Here is a 20,067-nt window from a genome sequence, read left to right as displayed (position 1 = left end):
GAAATTTAATTATGGATTCTGTGTGTTCGTTCAAAAATATTTTTTTTTCTCTAAGGGAAAAAAGATGTTGAGCAAATAATGCTATATTTAGAACAGAACTAACTTACTAAAATTATAGCCGTACCAACAGATAAATAAACATAAACTAGTAGCATGAACCATTAATGAAAGATAAATCGTATGAAGGGAAATGACAAATGTTTACAGTTTTGGCAGGATTTAAAACAGGGCATGTCTCCTTATATACAGCAACTGTTTTAACAGCTGCTTTTTTTTTCCCCCCCCTCCCCTCCCCTAAATTATTTCAGGTTTTTGAGTCATGATGCAAGAATCTGGGACTGAGACAAAAAGTAACGGTTCAGCCATTCAGAATGGAGCGAGCAGTGGCAACCACTTACTAGAGTGCAGCCTGCGGGAAGTGAGATCAAACGGCGAGACACCTTCAGTTGAAATTGGGGCTGCAGATTTAGCACATCTTCAGCAACAGCAGGTATTGTAAGACGTATTACAAGTTTCCTACTTACAGAAAAAGCGTGAAGCATTTAACCCGCCCCCCTCCCAAAGCCTTTGTATTTGCCAGTCAGAGGATGCTTTTAGGACTTGCCTACGATATTCTGTACATTTTTTTGTCCATCGGGGATTGCAGTCGTTAATCTAAAGGGAAACGTCGGACTTTTCTTCCGGGGCTTTTTTTTTTTTTTTAAATCGTTCCCTGGAAGTACCCAAAGATCAGGGCTTGCTTCCCTTGCCTGAATGCGTTGAGTCTGGTGGCAGAACTTGGGTGAACCGCTGTATACAAATAACCGGTTTCCAAAATATGTCACTGGGTGGAAAATACACTAACGTTAAGTTTTGTTTTTGCAACACATTTTAATATAACCTAGCAACCTCTATCAACAGAATGTTTTCTATTAGCGAGAAAGGCCGCGGAGGTATCTGCTGCGGCAAAACGTCAGAATAAATAAATAAATACATCCCGTGTCAGTACTCCTCGATTCAGAAGGATCGGAACCAAATTGTGCGTTTTGCCTTTGTATTTTAATTAGTGTATTTTCTGGGAAGTGACCGAGTTCACCAGGGAAAATTATCCGCGTAATACGTTTCGTCTTTTCCTTTTCCCTGATAAAATTTTGAAACCCTCTGAGGAAATTTTACACCAAAGTGCCGGGCATGTGTCATTACCGTGTTTGGGAACAAAGGCTGCAGCAGAGCCGTGGTGAATACGCTTACGCCTAACCTGCACTTTCTCTAATGCAATAAGCATTCCTAAAACCTTTTAAATAAGCGATTGGCAGCTGGTTAAGACTCCCCTAAGTGTACAGAGATCTTTTTAGCAGGTTGTTGTGGAGAAGAAAAAACCTGCCCTCAAAACCAAAGCGAAGCGGAGGCTTGCAGAGGAGCAGGGAACCCCGTTTGCCAACCTAAGACAGAAAGCTGCCATAATTAAACAAGTCAGAAAAATGGATGATACTAAATGCATAGACTTTGGTTGTTTCAATCATTTTCGTCCTACAGGTTTTCACTTGAAGTGAGAATACCATCAGTGAGAAAATCACAGCCATGCTGAATTCATTACTGCAGTAGTCACACAAAACCACGGATAAAATTTCAATAACTGCAGGCCACAGTTGAGTAAACAGTTGCACTGAAACTTAATTCCTGTTGACTTTTCCCTCATTCTTCGCCAGGGGCACATTCTGATTCGTAGTGCAAAGACAACAGGGGTTACAGCTTTGATTAATATAGGACAGTAGAAGAGGAGTGGAACAGTAAAATATGTTCAACACAAAGGTCTCGTCTTAAAAAGGCTTCATATCGAAATGAGTTAATTACGCTGTGTTTTCCATAGGAGCGCTATGGAATTTTCCAACACTGCTTTGTGCAGAGGGAAACGGGGAGGTGGAGGGGGGGTGTCGCGCAAACACGCACACGCGCGTGCACGCGGTAGACCAGAGTCGCTCAGACCTCTGCTCCTCCGCTCCGACCACCTCCAGTTACTAACCTTGGCTGCCGGCACCTTGTGCCAAGGCTTCTCCATAGCCATCCGGAGGGCTCCTGCCGCCTTAGATAACGTCGTAATCTCCCCTGTACTGGGTTGTGTCATTCAACAGCCGCCCGTTCGGTCAATTAAGGAGTGGCACCAAGTTATTCCTACGTGGGACCTCCATCCCCCCCCAAACCCGTGCCCGGCACAGCTAGGAGTGCTGCCAGCCCCCCGGGGCGCGGGGCTGGGGGCAGGACTGCCAGGCACAGCGTTGCTTTCACACAGCTCAGATTTTAGTTTATAGTTTATTTATCCTCTGCCAGTAGAATAAATGTGGTCGGGGAGCTTGCTTTTCTCCAAGTTCTTAAAAGACCTTTATGTTCTGTGTTTGAATTCTGCTGTTAATTGGTTTTGATGACTAACTTCTCCATGGAGTTTATCTTTTAAAAGGCAAGTTGATTGCAAAGTTTCAAACTGTTGTTTAAAAAAAAAAAAAAAAGAGACCTGATAACAACAAAAGGGTAATCAGAGCTAGCATAAAAATATCAATCTTTGTGTTTGAAAATATTTTTAAATGCTGAAAAGAAGAAAAACCCGTTGTTTTCAGACAGCTAATGCAAAAGCATTTACAGATACACATAAAACATAGAGCATAATGTTTAGATGTTTCTCCGTATACAACATATGCTCTCAGGTCACTTAACAGAATGCGTTCTACAAAACGCTTCGTCAATACAAATGAATGAGTTCTGAATTAAACAGCTATTTCCTAAGAGCATTTCATTCAAATCTTTTCTTTTTGCCACCTGCCACTTGTTTTGTCTAAAAAAAAAAAAAAAAAATTAGCAGCGGGTAGTTTGAGCTTTGCTGTTGTGGGTAGTTGTGTATTCCTGTGATGAGCGTGGCTGAGCAGTGAAACCTGGACGTACAATGGCTCGTGGTGTAAAGTATCTGTGCTGAATTTTGGTTCACATTTTTTTGTGAAATTTATGAATTTATAAGGACTACTGGCTTCGTTAGTGTGAGAGAGGAAAACACAAACGCTTTGGGTTTTTCAGGATGTTTTAACGGGTTTACAAACTTGTAAATATTTTACCGTGGAAAAATACGGAGCACCGTGTTCATATGTTTGAAGGAACAGTGTACGGTGTGAGCACTCTTGTAGTAAGTGCAAGGAGGACTTGTAGGACAAGTTTTACACTTCCCGTGTCATCTCAGGGTGATTCTGCCATACAAGGAGACAAAGTGATGTGATGCTAAATATTTTTAGCGTTAGCAATCTTGTAAAATGTACTGTCAAGCTGGGAGTAGCAACAAAAGGAGGGCTAAGGAGAACCTCCATCCTTTAATGGATGTGGGTGGACATGGTGACAAAGGATGAGGAAAAGGCTGATGCCTTTTTTGCCTCAGTCTTTAATAGCGAGACCAGTTGTTCTCCAGGTTCCCAGTCCCCTGAGCTGGAAGACAGGGATGGGGAGCAGAATGAAGCCCCCATAATTCAGGGGGAAATGATTGCCGACGTACTACAGCACTCAGACATACACAAGTCTCTGGGCCTGGATGGGATCTACCCAAGGGTACCGAGGGAGATGGCGGACATGCTCAGTGAGCCACTTCCCATCAGCAGTCCTGGCTAACTGGGGAGGTCCCAGTTGACTGGAGGTTAGCAAATGTGATGCCCATCCGCAAGAAGGGCCAGAAGGAGGATCCGGGGAACACCAGGCCTGTCAATCTGACCTCAGTGTCGGGGAAGGTTATGGAGCAGATCATCTTGAGTGCCATCACATGGCATGTATAGGACAACCAGGCGATTGGGCCCAGTCAGCGTGGGTTTATGAAAGGCAGGTCCCGCTTGACTAACCTGATCTCCTATGACAAGGTGACCTGCTCAGTGGGTGAGGGAAAGGCTGTGGATGTTGTCTACCTGGATTTTAGTAAAGCCTTTGACACATTTCCCACTGCATTCTCCTGGAGAAACTGGCTGCTCATGGCTTGGATGGGCGCACTCTTCGCTGGGTAAAAAACTGGCTGGCTGGCCGTGCCCAGAGAGTGGTGGTGAATGGAGTTAAATCCAGTTGGCGGCCGGTCACAAGTGGTGTTCCCCAGGGCTCAGTCCTAGCGCCTGTTCTCTTTGTCAATGATCTGAACGAGAGGATCGAGTGCAGCCTCGGTAAGTTTGCAGATGAGACCAAGCTGGGCACGAGTGTTGATGTGCTTGAGGGTAGGACGGCTCTACAGAGGGATCTGGACAGGCTGGATCGATGGACCAAGGCCAATGGTACGAGATGCAACAAGGCCAAGTGCCGGGTCCTGCACTTGGGTCGCAATAACGCCATGCAGCACTGCAGGCGTGGGGCAGAGTGGCTGGAAAGCTGCCTGAGGGAAAAGGACCTGGGGGTGTTGGTGGACAGCCGGCTGAACAGGAGCCAGCAGTGTGCCCAGGTGGCCAAGAAGGCCAACAGCATCCTGGCCTGTGTCAGGAATAGTGTGGTGAGCAGGACCTTATCGCTCTCTACAGCTCCCTGAAAGGAGGGGGTAGCGAGGGGGGGTCGGTCTCTTCTCCCAAGGAACTGGCGATAGGACAAGAGGAAACGGCCTCAAGTTGTGTCAGAGGAGGTTTAGATTAGATATTAGGAAAAATTTCTTCACTGACAGGGTTGTCAAGCACTGGAACAGGCTGCCCAGGGAAGTGGTTGAGTCACCATCCCTGGAGGCATTTAAAAGTTGTAGGTGTGGTGCTGAGGGACATGGTTTAGTGGTAACTTGGCAGTGGTAGGTTGACGGTTGGGCTCGGTGATCTTAAAGGTCTTTTCCAACCTAAATGATTCAATGATTCGAAACGCGGGGATGAGTGGATGAGTTCTGCTATGTATAATAAAACAAAATAGCTCCAACTGATGTTTGCGTTTGTAATCATGAAGTAAGAAAGCCAAAGCAATAGAAGTGGCTCTTCAGGGACAGTATGTCTGTGGAAGAGTTGGTTAAAGATACATATAGAAGAAGTCACCCACAGAACCAGACTGAAAGGGAAGGAAAATCCTTTCCCAGAGTGTTTTGGCACGTTTGGTGAGAGAGGTTGCATTCCCGCTGATGCCGACTCCACAGATGTCGGTGTTCGGCATCTCACGGGAATGACTGTCAGGATGAGGTGGAATGGGCAGGGTTTTGATGACCTGCCTATAAAATCTGGAGCAGGCGTGAATGTTTCCTGGGTCATTGGAGTTCCTTAAAGAGACCAGAAGCAATCCTTTGGCATGGGGTCAGGCAGTGGGGCTCAGGAGCTTGCTCCCAATGTGCCCTCAGAGGCAGAACCAAGGGACGGGGCAGAAAACCTGATAATGGGGCACAAGACAAGAGTCTGGCAATGTCTGTTGGCTCCGATGCATCACGGAATACATCTGGGAGGTGCAAAATGGGTGTTGGAGTGACCCACAAGCTGAAAGTCAGGCTGGGCGAGGGAAGCGTGGACAAAAAGTATGTAATGATGGGGTGACTCTTGCCTACGAAGGAGTAGTAAATAAATACTCATGGGGACAAACTGCCTTTTAATGTATGTGATCACAGCTTTAGTTGCTTCAGTGGTTTCTGACATCTACTCAAATGGAAGGTTTGATGCTCCAGTCCTAGCCAGGATGGGGTTTTTTTATTAGCTTATAAAATAAATATTATTTATTGTGTTTTATTTTTATCCTCAGGACTATTCATGAAAGCGTTCTTCACGTTATTAGCAGAGAAACAAGAATGTGAATTGAACAAAGAGAATGAATACAAAGTCAAATTCCGATGTATAGCAGCAAGACACCAAATGCTGTGTTGCGTGGTGGCAGATACACAACCCTCTCCACATCAATAGCGAGATCCACTTTGATACCGTAACTCCAAGTACTGCCCCATGAGTATAAAACTCAGTATCTTTTGTCTAATCCAGAATGCTTTTGAACTTTTAGGAGGTATGACTCTAATAGTAATTTGTTGGCAGATTAGCTGCAGAGATTGCGAAGAGTTTATTTTGCAGAACTGGCAGCCTCCTATCAGTGTTCTCTTAAGGAAAAAAACACACATTGCTGTTTTGCAATTGCTTGCATTTATTGACAACCGGCGCTGAGCAGGCAGAATCGGAATGTTTGTATAATGTAAACCTATAGCTTGTCTGCTGGAGTGTAGTGTACTTTCAGGTAGTGCATAGATTGCTTGATAAAAAAGGGTTACAAGGTGACAGTGTTTATGACAAACTGGAATAGCGATATAAATGCAACAGGTACATGGAGAAACAAGGAGGAAGTTTATGTAAAGAACTGTAGAGAAGTTTCTTTTCTTCACTTTGTCTTTGAGCTGAACTATACTGTAATTATAAAGCGTCACTTCAGGCTTTCTGGAGTTTAGATAATTACTGGTTTTGCCATATGCCCACAAAGTAAGGAAAGAAGGGTGGGTTTTTTCCTTGAAAAAGGAAATATATTTCGTTGTGTCCCGTTTTGTACTTCTCACATTTTTATTCCACTGAATGTATACAAATGAAAAATACAGTTTTGTTCGTGTATAGGAGATAAAAAGAATGTCAGACATAAGAAATTTGGACTAGGTTCTGATGCCTGGGTGCAAATCAATGATTTCTTCACAGTCAGCCTCCTTGGCTGCAGTTGGGGTGTTTGGGGTATCGCTGTGAAGATGCCACAGTTGGGCCCTTTGGCAGCAGTTGTTTTGAGAAATGTTGAGATGTGAAGTGTTAGATTGAGGGAAGTGAACTCCAGAGGGTATATGTGGTTTCTTCAGATTTTGTTTGTGTCCAAAGACGAGGAAAATGTACAAGAAGTGGGGGGGTGGTGGTGGTAGTGGTGTTTTGTTGAGCGGCTTCTTTAATTGGGTAGATAAAAAAGAAGATTACACTAGAAAGAATACTGAATATATCACAGTGTAAATGAAAGTAATGCCTTTTTTTTTTTTTTTTTTTTAACTAGTTTGGTGAGTTTCGTCTTATTTCGAAAACCTGTGGGGAGAGGTTACAAACTACATCAGGAGTTTTATGGTCCCATTGATCATGATGTGGACTTATCTCTTTAGAACAAAACTGCTAAACTAGATCCAAGATAAAAGTCTTTGTTTCATATTGACATAACTGGGTTAGACCAAATTTGTTTGTTAGGCTTTGAGGGAGCGTCCGTGTTGAGTCATTTTGTCCGAATAGACATAAAGCCTAATTATTAAACTGCTGTTGCTATCGAAAGAGCGATTTGAAAGTACAGATTAAACTCCGTGCAGGCTGTTGGGATTGTGTCTGATTTTGTATTGTAGCACACTGATAATTGATGATTACAACATGGTGAAAAGATCGCTGTATTTGTAGAGCTTGTGCTGTTTCGTCAGAGAACGTGGAAAACAACTTTACGCTCCTGGTAACTTTGTGTTTTTATCGTTCAGACTTTTCCCCCAAGTTCTGTGATCTCCCATCATTGAGCGGAAGGTGACATGATGTCTTTTTAGTCATTCAAATCTAATAACTTTTAATCTGAAGGTTAAGTAGTGAGATATAAACTAAGAGATGATAATATCAATTTTATGTTCACTGAAGGGCACAATATACCTCTTTCTAGTAGAGGGAAAATTGTGCGTAAAATGTCTTTTGCTTTTCGGTGGAAAAGCTGTGGCTCTGAGAGCTTAGGAATGAAGCAGCGCTGGAAAAATTAAATAAGTTTTAACATAGGCTGGCTACCTTGCCTGGCTTTTGGAATCAATGATTTTTTTCCTTAATAATTCAATTTTTAGATCTCCTGTCAATGAACCATGCTGAGAACATTCACACAGCGTTCTCTATCCTCACTATTACTAATGTCTTTGTTATAACTACTTATTGACATCAACAAGCCTTAGATTTTCTCTAACTGTTGAAGGGTAAGGGGAAACTGCCACTTTGCGGCGCTTGCTGAGGTTTTTCTTCTTTGCCTGGGTTTTCTTTTATTTTGTTTCTAAGGTCTTCGATAAATAACTGCATAAATCTGAGTCCTCAAAGCACCTTGACATTGGCACCCAGAGCTCTGCAGTTGTGTGTGCGGGTACAAGCGTGTACATGCCGAAGCTGGGTCATTACACGTGTAATCACCTGGATTATGTGCACATCCAAATCCAGGAGTCCTCTTTAGGCTATGGATGTCTATTTCTGTATTATTTTATTTTATTTTTTATAATGGCTGCTTTTACTTCTGGTAAATTAAGATCATGCAGTAACCGTTCAGGTTTACGTGGGCTCTTTGAAGAGATGCAACTTCTGAAATAAAGTTTGCTGGTTTGGTTTTTTTTAGCCTTGCATCTGATGTGAACGTTCAGCAGTGGTATGTTTGTTCCCAGCTGTTTTCGTAGGTGTGCACTCTCCCCTTATATTTGCTTATGCTTACTCATAAGCAATAAAGATACACATTCAGGAGTGCTGTTTAGGGAAACTCCGCAAAGGAATGCTTTAAAGCTGTTATCCCGCGTGTGTATACACCGCGAATGAAGTTCGGTGGGCATCAGATAGAAATTAAAAGTCTATTTCAGGTGATTGGTGTGATTCAAATTATTAGAGGCTATTCCTCCTCTGTTGATCTGCGTACTTTACGGGTTGTCTAATAAGCAGGGCAACCAAACCTGGGACATAGCAAACTTAACATGGTAGCGTGCCTATGAAGGTGTAAAGTAGCCTTTAATTCACATGGAACTGCTCCTCATCGTGGCTTTTAATGTCTTAAGATGCTTAAGCATGTGCCTAAATGTAAGTGCGTGAGTAGCTTATGAAGGTCACTGGTACGTCTCATGCCTGTAAAAATTAGGAATGTGCTTAAGTACCTTGCTGAAATAAAGCTTAAGTAATTTCACACTAATAAGAAGTTGCATGAATTGCTGCTATTTTAGAAGTAATTTAACTTTATTTGGTAAATGTGCTGCATGTAGGGAGGGTGTTTGGCAGTGCCTTAGGAGCAGCTGCGGAATTGCAGTGATTTTCACTAGCATAGCCCTTGATTTCAGTGGAGTTTTTTCTGACTTAAATACGTTTAAATGAGAGCAAAATCAAACGCCATGGTTTCCTGTGTTATATTCTTTCTCCTGGGGAGCTCCACTGGGCAGCAAGTGAGAAGAATATCAACAGTATAGTTGTAATTTATAACAGTAGTGTTGTAAATAAAGATTTGGGATATGAAGCAAAAATGCAAGAGTCATGAATACTCTTCATGAGTTTATTGAACTGTATAGCACCCCATTAATTAAAAAAAAATTGACAGAAGGTATTTTTTGGAGGCTTAGCGTGAACAGTAACGTTGTATAGTGACAGTTTTGTAGGATGAGTGTTGCTTGTTTTGTTGCTACATTCTGTATTTTGTTAGTCGCGCTCCCTACGTTTTCAAAACATAAAATGTATTTGGAACCTATTTTAAATAGTGCAAATATATCTTCCCCCTCCAAAAAAGCTATATATTGTGTCTGTAGAGTGTCTGTAAAGTCAGTGTCATGTCTCAGACATTTCTGAAGCCTGGGGCAAGTGCCAGCTTTATTACAAGTTGGGCTTTTCAATTTATTTTTAATCATATTTCTTCTTTTTCTTTTAAGGGTTTTTCTTGCTTTTTTTTTTTATTTTTATTTTTTTTTATTTATTTTCCGGGCTACTGAAAGTAAGGCTGGTAAAGTGAAGGTTGGAGAGAGTTAGGCCGTTTAATCTATCTGGCAACGTGTTGCAAAACTCATCAGCGCAGTTCTCCCCTTCGGCCCCAGCCCTGACAGAAGCGTGTGTTCCCAGGCCAGCCCAGGAGAAGGACGCCAGAAATTGATATAATTCCTTGTGTTCTGTGTGCTGACCTAGTCCTGATGCTCATTTAATGACCATAAGGATTGAGGACCGGGATTGTTACAGGCAGAAGCATCGCCGGGCATGCAGGCACGCAGGCGGCAGTTGCACCTTGGAGACGGGTCATTTTTACTCGATGGAGTAGAGCACTGTATTTCCGATTTTGGGTGACCTCTTTTGATCAGGCTTCAAGGCTGAACTAATTCTTATGTGCGTGTTTGGGGCCTTCTTACCTTATTAAATGAAATCAGCAAGTTGGGGGGTTTTTTTTGAAAGGATTTTGTTCTTTTCTAGCAAGAGGCATCATTATTAAGGCACACAACACAAGTGTTTCAAATTTGGAGATGCAGAGCGAGGTCACAGTTTGCCTCCAGAATCTGAAGTAATCAGGATTTTATTTCAGATAAAACCTCTGGGGCTGATACTTAAAAAACACAACTTCTAACTGGCATTACGCAATTTGCTATGGGTCGCTTAGCCAAATATTTGTGTATGGGTCCTCTTTTTTTTTTTTTTTTTTTTTTTTTTTTTTTAGGAAGACTTGCCAAAGTTCAGGTGGGACTTCAGGCTTCAACAAACTCTACCTGGAAATTAAGCGCAGGAAGGGAGAGGGGAAAATCTTGTCTGTTTGATTTAGAGTGATCACAAGCTAAAGGAATGCGGTTGCTGTTGACGTGCTCAAATCGAGTTTTCCTTAAATTTTCCTTGTTATTATCACTGATACCAAAAAAACTCGCCAGGAAAGAACTGCAACACTAGTGAAATGTTGTAAGACCACCGGCTGTCTGCCATTCATGCTTTTTTCTCCTTTTTCCAGCGATCGGTGAGACGTGTGCTAAAACAAGGGTAGGGTGCCTAGCTGTTCCCAAGGGCTGTGTAGGCAGAGGGTGGCTCTTCCCTGGTACCTTCTCCCATCCTCAGTCAGCAGCAGACCCGTAACTTTGGGGGTTTTGGCTGCTGTCTCACATACGAAGCTAGGGGACTTGCGTTTTTAAACCATCATAGTTTGGTATTTTTGTTTCCACGTAATTAAGTGATTCACTGAAGGGGAAAGGTCAGACAGGCCCAGGGAAGGAGAAATGGAACTTGTTATGAAGCAATGGGGCCCAGCATCTTGCAGGAAAAGCTAGAAATAAAATGGGGTATAATTCTCCTCATGCATGGCAAAGCATTTCGAGCACTCGGATCCGCAAAGTCCAGCCTCAGCAGTCTCCAGGAGATGTTTCCTGGCCTCTGTTTAAATGAGAAATTTGATCTAAAGAGGAGCTCGCCTAGGGAAAGCTCTGCTTTGGGGAGAGTGGCTGTACTCTATTTTTACTTTGTTGTATTGGGTTATGTACCCACTCCTATACTATGTCAATCCTCTTCAAACTCAGAGAAAGACAGAGAGGTGTGTGCAGAAAGCAACTGTTGTGGATTTTGTTGGAAAGTCTACAACATTTTTGATGAAGCGGCTGATTAAGGCACTGCTCCGTCTGTCATTAATTTTATCCTGTGATGGGTTAAGCGCAGTATTTTTACTTGCTGAGCTGTATGCCACGATGCAGTAAAAAATTCCCACTGGGGAACGTGCATGACACTTGGCGTGTGGATGCAGAGCGGGCTGGCGTGGGTGAGGGCATCAGATCCGCTGAGCGTGTGTGGATGGGAGCTCCGGTCCGCCGCCGGGAAAAGCGGGCTGTGGCACCCTCGCAGCTGTGGGTGAAGAGCTTTCTGTGCGGTCACGGGGAGGGTTCGGCACAGATAAACCTCCCTAATCCTGCATTTTACTGTCTGTTCATGTGTTCAGAGTTCCTCTCTCTGAGTAGGTGCACTGGTTTCTTCGCAGCCGTTCATCCCAGACGTGGTATTTGGGTAGCAGAAGCGTCGTTTTGTTCAGGGAGAAGAGTCTACTTCATCGCCTTCCCGTAGCTGCGATGCTGTGTTGCAGATCCGAATGCAAACCCCTCCAAGTCAATAAACAACAAAAAGCAGACTTATCTTTTATAGCGTTCTTGAAACAAATGTAAGGTTATAACACTAAAGCAGGTTTTATTAAATCTGGGCATGAATCCGTATTGAAGAAATAATCCACTGCTTCTTTTCAGCTTCTTGTCTTTTTAATTAGCGCTGGCAATGGGATTGTTAGCTTTTAAGATATGGTAAATACGAGCCTATTAATATTATTGAACGTAATACTCCACAAGGTACAGGGAATGCTGGTAACTGTAGATATTTTACAGAGGAGCTAAAAGCGGGCTGCTTTCTGTTTGACGAGTCCTCCTTTACGGCTGCTGGGGTGAAGCCTGTGAGGAGCAGCCTTTCCCCCCGTCCCCGGAGCAGCCGTCCCGTGGGTGCTGTGGGACCCCTTCTCCCTTAGTCCCGTCTGACCGGCTGAGTTTGAGCCCCTTTTCACGGCACGGCAAGCGTTTGGGAGTTTTTTAAAAATAGTTCCGACTCCTTCTTTTCCTTGAGAAATGAGTCACCGATTCCTCCGATTAATGCTTTCTGAAGTGTTTTACTCTTGGTTCCAGTCTCTTAACTTGGGCAAGGGCTGGATTATAAGGGTTTAGCAGTGATTAGCTCTGTTTACAGGGTGTTTTTTTGCTCCCAAAGGTACGGTGTTTGCTTTGCTGAGGGGTTTTATTTTGCAGAGTTTCTGTTGACCACCTGCTTTTTTTCCTAATTGGTTCCAAGGACAATTGCTAGGCATAATAAATAAAAGATACGGTCTTCCAAGGCTGTGTCATAGGGACTGTACGTCAAAGATTCATAAACTGCGAGCAGAAAATACGTGCCTTTCCCTGGGGGCCGGGAAGCGCGTGCCGCGTTCACGTTTGGGGATCCTTTCAAGGTCACCGAGAGCCCACGGTAGTAACTTCTCGAGTGCTGGCTGATGGCCTCGCTGGGCGCTGCGGCCACACGCGGGACAGGGCAGCCCACCGGGCCAGGTTTGCTCTGAACTCCTCTCTAGTCTTAAGCCTTTTTCTCTGTGGATTTTAGAAGAACAGACTCCTTTTTTTCCTAGTCTTTCTGTGCAGACCAAAGGCAGGAGTAGAGCGTATCTTTGACACTCCTGAGTGCCTGATACGCGTCTCACCGGTCTATTGATGGAGGTTTCGCTCATGTCCAGGCAAGGTCTTCCAGAGCTTAACTCCCTGTTAGGAAGCTTCTTCCCAATGCCTGACCAAAATGCTTGTCCTTGAAGTACAGCCTCTTCCCTCTTATTGTGTCTGTAACAGGCGGAGAGCAGATCGTCTTCTTTCTCTTTACAGCATCCTTTTTCGTATATGGATGCTGTTCCCATGTCTGTGCCCTCCATCTTCTCAGAACTTAAGCAATCTTAAGCTCTGCCTTTGTAAATCCTGTTTTCCAGAGCTGTAGTAGTTCTAGTCACTGTCCTCTGGACTCTCTCCAATCACTCTGTGTTCATCTTCAATTGCAGTGCTCCAATGACATGATCCTCCAGCCGAAGTCTTGCTGGAGCAAGTGGAAACAATGAATTTCCCAGTGTATAACTTGCAGGCAGTGCTCCTGTTTATACATCTGACTGTGGTACGTGTCATTTTTGCAACAGCATGACCCTGTTGACTCATACTCAACTTGTGATCTGCTATAATCCGTAGGCTTTTTTTTTTCTCCCCAAAGAAGTGCTGCGTAATTGGTTGTCTTCCTTGCTGGTTTTAAAAAGTTTGCGTATTCCAGCTGAACTATAGCATCTTACAATTTATCCCTAATAAATACCATTCCATTTTTACAGACAGTTTCTCCACTCTCTCCTCCAGCATCTTTGCAGTTATTCCCAATGTTAGTGTCATCTCCAGATTTTCAGAGTTGTCTGTTCCTTGATCTGTGTTCTTAAAAAAAGATTGACTTCTTCAGCACGTTTGCTGTCTTCTTCCATTCTGAGTGACCCATGGATACATACACCCAATATACAGTAATTTTGTTAAGATTATGTTTTCCTCACTTGCTTATGAAAATGTCCTTTGAGATACTATCAAAAGTCTTTAGAGTCCAAATACGGGGCTTCTCCTCTTTTTCCTCTGTTCAAAGACCTACCAGTGGATACACGTTTTCCCCTTGATGTTTAAAAAAAAAATTACCTGTATCTTGGACTGACCTGTCATCTGCAGTTGACGTTCAAAACAGTGTAGGCATACCTGTGTCGCCTTCACTGGGCAGGGCAGAGCACTGGGAAGAGCAGCCAGCCAGCATCTGCCTTGTTCCAGCCTCTTTACAGCTATTGCACCAATTAACCAAGCTAATGAAAACTGAGATTGTCGGAATCTTATCAACTAACATAACTCACCCCAGCCAAACCTCAAGATGCGTTCACCGCGGCAAAAGTAGCATTCACAAAAAGTACGAAATTCCATATCTCAGTTAACTGGTTTTCCTAATGAGAGCTCAAACTGGATTTGCATAAAACCAACACCCTGGGAGGGATGTGCCTGGAGACCCCTCGCAGTAACCTGTCCCTGTTTCTTCTGCACGTGTGTCTATTCTGTTTCATCTATTGGATCTTCCAGAAGCACAGTCTTAGCCCGAGGAAGTCTCTCTTCTACTGTTTTCAGGCCAGAAGTGGTCTCAGAAGCTGCTATCTTTACCACACATCATGTCCCTCCATCTCCAGTCTTGTACCAGATTGTCCTTGGAGCAAAAGATGAGCAAATGAGTGTGTCTTCCCATTTAATTGCATGTGTCAATGATAAATCTTTTGAGAAGCCGCGGGCCACATGTTCCTGGGTAGACTGCATATCTCGGGCTGCATCCTGATCCCTGTCCTTCATCAGTCTCCAAAACCTGATGGACAAAACAGGAGGTTTAAAGGGCAGCATGGGGTGGGGGTGGGGCTGTAAAACCCCATTTCGTGTTTAATGCACGGAGTCCGTCCAGAACCCCCCAATGATAACTCCCATAACTGTGCCTCTGTCATTTGGAGGCCACTGTTCCCGCCTTTGCCAAGTCTCTGTCGTCCACAAGACAAGACATCTGCAGTGCATTTGTTTAAAGCAGGGAGATGACAAGCATTGAAACAGATGTTGGAAAACAGAGCAGCAAAAGGCCTGTGCGGAGTGAACAGCCCATAGGGTCTGAGCTGTTTGATGGCTGATTACAGCGTGAGCCGACTGTTCCTTCAGAGCGGGCTGAACCCAGGAGATCCCTCTGGTAAGAGATGTACTTTGCCAACATGTGGTGCTCCCTTTGTCACCGTACCTTTTCAGCCGTACCGAGGGAAAACCCAGGGAACGGGATCGTCATTCAGACCTCCTTAGATGACTAACGCTCGTGCTTATCCAGGCTGAATTGATTCCTAGTTACGAGTTGAACCATTGGAAAGCATCGAGAGCGTGTCTCGGCATCCAACAGCCAGTATCACTCATTAGTTTGAATGAAAAGCCTGTACGCAGGCTTTATCGAAGCTACAGAGAGTTTTATCACGATCAACGTAAAACAATATTCCGTCTGAAACCTCTGCACCGTATTGCCATATAAAAAGCAGCTAATGTCTAGTGATCCTTGGTATATGAAGCAATTCGGGTTTATCACAAGCTGACATATTATGCTTTGACAGCGTAGAATCCCTTTCGTACCTGATCTCATGTTTCCTAAGACCAGCTTTTCACCTCCTCTGATCTTGTCTTTAGGAGCTGATCCCCTCGTGCTGGGGAGATACAGCTATTGTTAAATGAACTCGTGGAACCTGGGAGTATTTACCTGTGTAATCTCGGGGGGGGACAGAAACTTGCCGAGTAAGGGAGCCAGGCTGGGGCTTGGCTCATTCAGGCCTGTGGACAGGAGGTGGATAGAAAACTGGCCCCTACAAGAAAAAAAAATATTCCTTTATGTTTTTTCTGCGTGGTGGGCAGGGACAGACCTCCAGGAGCGACGGGCATCCAGCAGGCAGGACCGCGGTGTCTGACCAAAGCCGTGGCAGCTTTCCGGGAAATCTCTGGCGTGCTGTCCTGTAAGGTGGCACGGCTTTATTTCTTTAGTGACGCAGCAGCTACCAGCTGACGGGTTGATCGTCTTTCTTGGAGAGGAGTGACTTCTTTTTTTCACTCTAGCCCCTTGAAGTCTCCCTAGTCAGGGTCAGCAGAAGGAAGGCTGACCACTGGCTTGTGATGCTGCTGGGGTCCCATAAGGCCAGAGAGACACGGGACAAAAGGAAGCCCACGGCTGTGCTGGAGGACGTACTCGGACACGTCGGGAATACACCCCGGGACCCTCTGCATAGGCATTTGTCGAGGTTAGTGCTCCAAGCGTCTGATGTGGTACTTGCTGTATTTCTACCGGTGATACACCCCCCCGTGCAGCCAGCTGAGCTGGTGGCTGCGCTGCGGTTGTGGCTCGTTTGCGTGCCTAAGCCTGCCCTCCGTGGGGACGTTGGGGGTCCTGAACACCAAGGGCACAAGGGCTGCCCCTCTCCCCAGGGTTAAGACATGCTCAGGCCCCACACTCGGTGCTTTCCCAGAGCAGGAGGGGCTCCTGTGCTGGAGTGCGCCCCGGGCTGGCACCGATGGAGGGACCCGCAACATGCCCTTCACGCTCACGTGGGATTGCCGATACTCCTCGCGCGTCCAGGAGCCGCACCATCCGCTGCTACCTTACCTAAGGGAAAGGAGGACGGGGTTCTCCAGGCTGTTTGAGCTGCCTGCAGATGTGCTATCTGCTAATGAAAGATTGTTCAGCGCAATCACGTTTCCATCTTATGCCGGTAGAGGGAAGGAAGGGGTATGTACCTCCTCCTCTATTCTGTTTTACTCCGTCTGATTTTTTTTCTTTGTGGTGTTATGGACAGGCAGTAGGCGACAACCTTGAAAATCATTACTAGATTGCCCCGGTCTTGAACCATTTACCAAAAGCATTTTATGGAAGGACTGGCTCCCATATGTCCAAGTGAAAATCACTGGACTGTGCTTGAATCTCCTTATATCATTATTGTTTATCCAAATGGATGAAAGGAAGAAAGATCCAGGACACCTGGAGGGATGAAGGGAAGGGAGAGCTCCTCTGCGCCTGCCCTGCGGATTCCTTACCTGCCCAGCCAGAACTCAGCCACAGATGTAGCGCAAACTTTGCTGCCCAGCCAGAAGAGCCGAGGGCTTTCCCTTCTACCCCAAAAGCCGCTGCCGTCTCTGGAGGGGGGGAGCTGCACGGAGGGGTTTAGTTCTCAGGAAGTCTCAGCCGGTAGGGTAGTTTCTCAGGTGGCAGCCAGGGCACTGCCGGTCCCTGCGCGGTGTGTTCCCAGCGTCTGGAAACACCACCGATGTTGTGCAAGAGTTGATGTCTGCCAAGACTTCAAGCTGAACATAGAATTGAAGGGAAGCTAGGTGCGCGGGGATGCTTCTGGTCCTCTAAAATGGATGTTCCACTAAATAATGAGGAATTTAAGTGTAAAAGTTCTGTTACTATTTATTTAAAGTGCATTGTTGACCAGGCTTCTGCTTACTGTTCCCGAAGTTGGCTTTCTGTGGCTTCCAGGTCGTGATGCGGTGCTGGCTTTGGGCTCAGCCTGGTTTGGCTCTGCTCGGGTTTCCCCAGAAGCTGGGATATTTTGCAGAGGCACATCTGGGCGGCCGGCGCTTGAGAGCCGAGTCCACTGTGCCCCTGCTTGGAGGTGGCCCAGGGGACTCCCCACTGGAGCAGGACCAGGGCAAAGCTCTCTGTGACGTCCCTGGTGTGTACTTCTCGGGGTGCCCACCACCCCTCAGGGCTTCAGAAACCTTTCTGCTTCCTAAACTGCCGTAATTTAGGCAGTGTGTGCGGATTAAGACATCAGACCTCAGTCATTTCCATTTCCAAATGAAACTGTCGCTGCTGCAGAAGTGCTGTAGCCCTGCTGCAGCTCTTGCAGAATCCCAGACTGGTCGGGGTCGGAAGGGACCTCTGGAGCTCCCCCAGTGCCACCCCCCGCCAGAGCAGGGGCACCTCCAGCAGTGGCACAGGACACGTCCAGGCGGGTTTGGAATGGCTCCAGAGTGGGAGACTCCCCCCCTCTCTGGGCAGCCTCTGCCAGTGCTCTGCCGCCCGCACAGGAGAGAAGTCCCTCCTCATGTTTAGATGGGACCTCCTGTGTTTGTGTTTGTGCCCGTTCCCTCTTGTCCTAAAGCTCCTGGGGAAGGCAACAGGAGGCAGAGGGAAGATTGAGGGGTTTGGCCACTGAGAGTGCAGGTTGTCCTTGCTCACCTCTTTCTTTAGATGAAACCAATGATAGGACAAGGGGTAATGGATTCAAGCTGGAACACAAGAGGTTCCACTTAAATTTGAGAAGAAACTTCTTCTCAGTGAGGGTGACAGAGCACTGGAACAGGCTGCCCAGGGAGGTTGTGGAGTCTCCTTCTCTGGAGACATTCAAAACTCGCCTGGACGCCTTCCTGTGCAACCTCATCTAGGTGTTCCTGCTCCGACAGGGGGATTGGACTAGATGATCTTTTGAGGTCCCTTCCAATCCCTAGCATACTGTGATACTGTGAAACGACAGGAGAAACTTTTTGAGGTCTATAACGTAGTCCTGTTTGTGGAGAAGAGCTTTTCTGACCAGGTACAAGCAGATGCAGTTGAAATAGGTCAGCGCTGTTACTCGCGTTAGCAGTGTTTATTCAGGGCCCTAAAATGAAAAATGTGATGAGATCATTACGCCGGAAAATATTAATAAATAATTGATCAATAGCAGAAAAGGACTCTTTCTGTAAATAAACTTCAGCGTAATTAATAGCTCGGTGTTCTCAGTAGCACGCGTGCAAGAGAAGCCGGGGCTGCAATTAAGGTGTCGGGGGCCTAAAGGACATCTGCAGATGAGGGTTCACCACTCTGTTGAAGCTGAACTCATGAACCTGGTTAAACTGCCGAACTTGTTTGTTTCGGTAAAACTTTTGTCTCCGCTGTGTACGTATTTTATGGCATTCTACAAGAAACACTTGAAGTCAGGTTTTTAATATAATGTTGGTAGCAAAGTATGAAGGACAGAGGAGGTAACAGAGAAGGCAACTTGCTAATGCAAAAGCAGTGTACTGAAAGTCACTTTTATTTCTTATTTATAATCTACATGCACACTCTGGATAATAGATGACAACGCTCATTCAGTACTTTAACTTCAAAGCAGAGAGAAGGCATGGATGACAGAGCTGGGAGCTGGAACACAAAGGTACTAACAACAAGAGGAAAAATGCCTGTTTACTGGATTGCATTTGTTAGCACGCTGTCTTCAGATATTGTTCCCCCAGGAATAGTGAGAATATGTGCTGCACGAACAATGATTTAACATCTGAAAATGGTACTTAAAGAGTTTTCTGTCTGGTAGTAATGTGATGAAGGCTTCTGAATGGAACCTGGGGACTTCATTTCTTCTATTTATCTATATGTCTCTCTGGTTTTAGTCAGCGGTAATTGCATATTTAACCCCTTAAATAGGTTTAACCCTCTCAGCACCAACTTTTTTTTTTTATATATATATATATTATTTTTGGTCTCACGTCTGCTTTTGTTACACTACAGCTGTGCCGCTCGCTTTCCTTGCCAAAAAAAAAAAACAAACAGAAAGACAAAAGGGATTTTGGAGAAGTTGTGGCCAGGGAAGTGCGTCGAGAATAACACCGAGCTCCACCTCTCTTTCTCCCTTTTCCTCTTCTTCCTTTTTCGAGGAAAGCGGTAGATAATAGCATCCAAGGAAGGGGTTTTAATGGGATTCAGTACAGCTGGGAGCCTTATAGCAGAGAACAAGGGGGAGAAAGAGAGCTATAATGAGGGGGGAAGTTGCAGATAGAGCAGTAAATCAACAGTATAAATTTGCTGCTTACTTCAGCACTCTACTTCTTTGCATCTTTCTCAATTAGCACTTGTTCTGGGGGGCTTGCTTAATAGCTTATGTGAAACAAATATTAACATAAATTGTTTAATTATATCAAAATCTTGAATTCCTCCAAGACGAAAAATTGTTTTTAGCTGGGAATACATCTGCAATAAACCATCATCTAGTTAAAGTAAACGAGCTCTAAGGAAAGTCATAAGACTGTAGCTGAGCTACTTTTACAGTTTATTTTCATGGTATTTAAATTATGATACCAGTGGGTATTTTTAATTAGTGCCTCTTTAAAGTGTGCACTTGTCTACATAAGCCATTTTGGCAAATTTGACTCATTCATACAGTGGTTGCTGTAAAAGAGGCCAGCACAGCCTGCAGGAATTGGAATTAAAAGTTTCTGCAAGCTGTTGTCGACATGACCACATCTCATTAACTTAAAAAATGGAGATTATTTGCCTGAAAGCTTGATTTGACTAACAGTAA

The 20,067-nt window shown here is 44.9% G+C and overlaps 1 protein-coding gene across 1 annotated transcript in view; it reads left to right on the top strand.

Moving 5' to 3' along the window:
- Positions 1-20,067, top strand: part of FOXP1 (forkhead box P1) — a 399,883-nt gene that overhangs the window by 225,566 nt on the left and 154,250 nt on the right. Inside the window, exon 4 of the mRNA XM_082487999.1 lies at positions 309-490. Within this exon, the coding sequence (XP_082344125.1) occupies positions 320-490 (171 nt within the window). The 5' untranslated portion in view covers positions 309-319. The remainder of the gene's footprint in view (positions 1-308; positions 491-20,067) is intronic.

This window comes from Vanellus vanellus (assembly GCF_965231255.1).
Source record: "Vanellus vanellus genome assembly, chromosome: 9".
NCBI classification, from domain to species: domain Eukaryota; kingdom Metazoa; phylum Chordata; class Aves; order Charadriiformes; family Charadriidae; genus Vanellus; species Vanellus vanellus.
The sequence above is the reverse complement of the archived record's forward strand: the minus strand, read 5'-3'. Positions and strand labels throughout refer to the sequence as shown.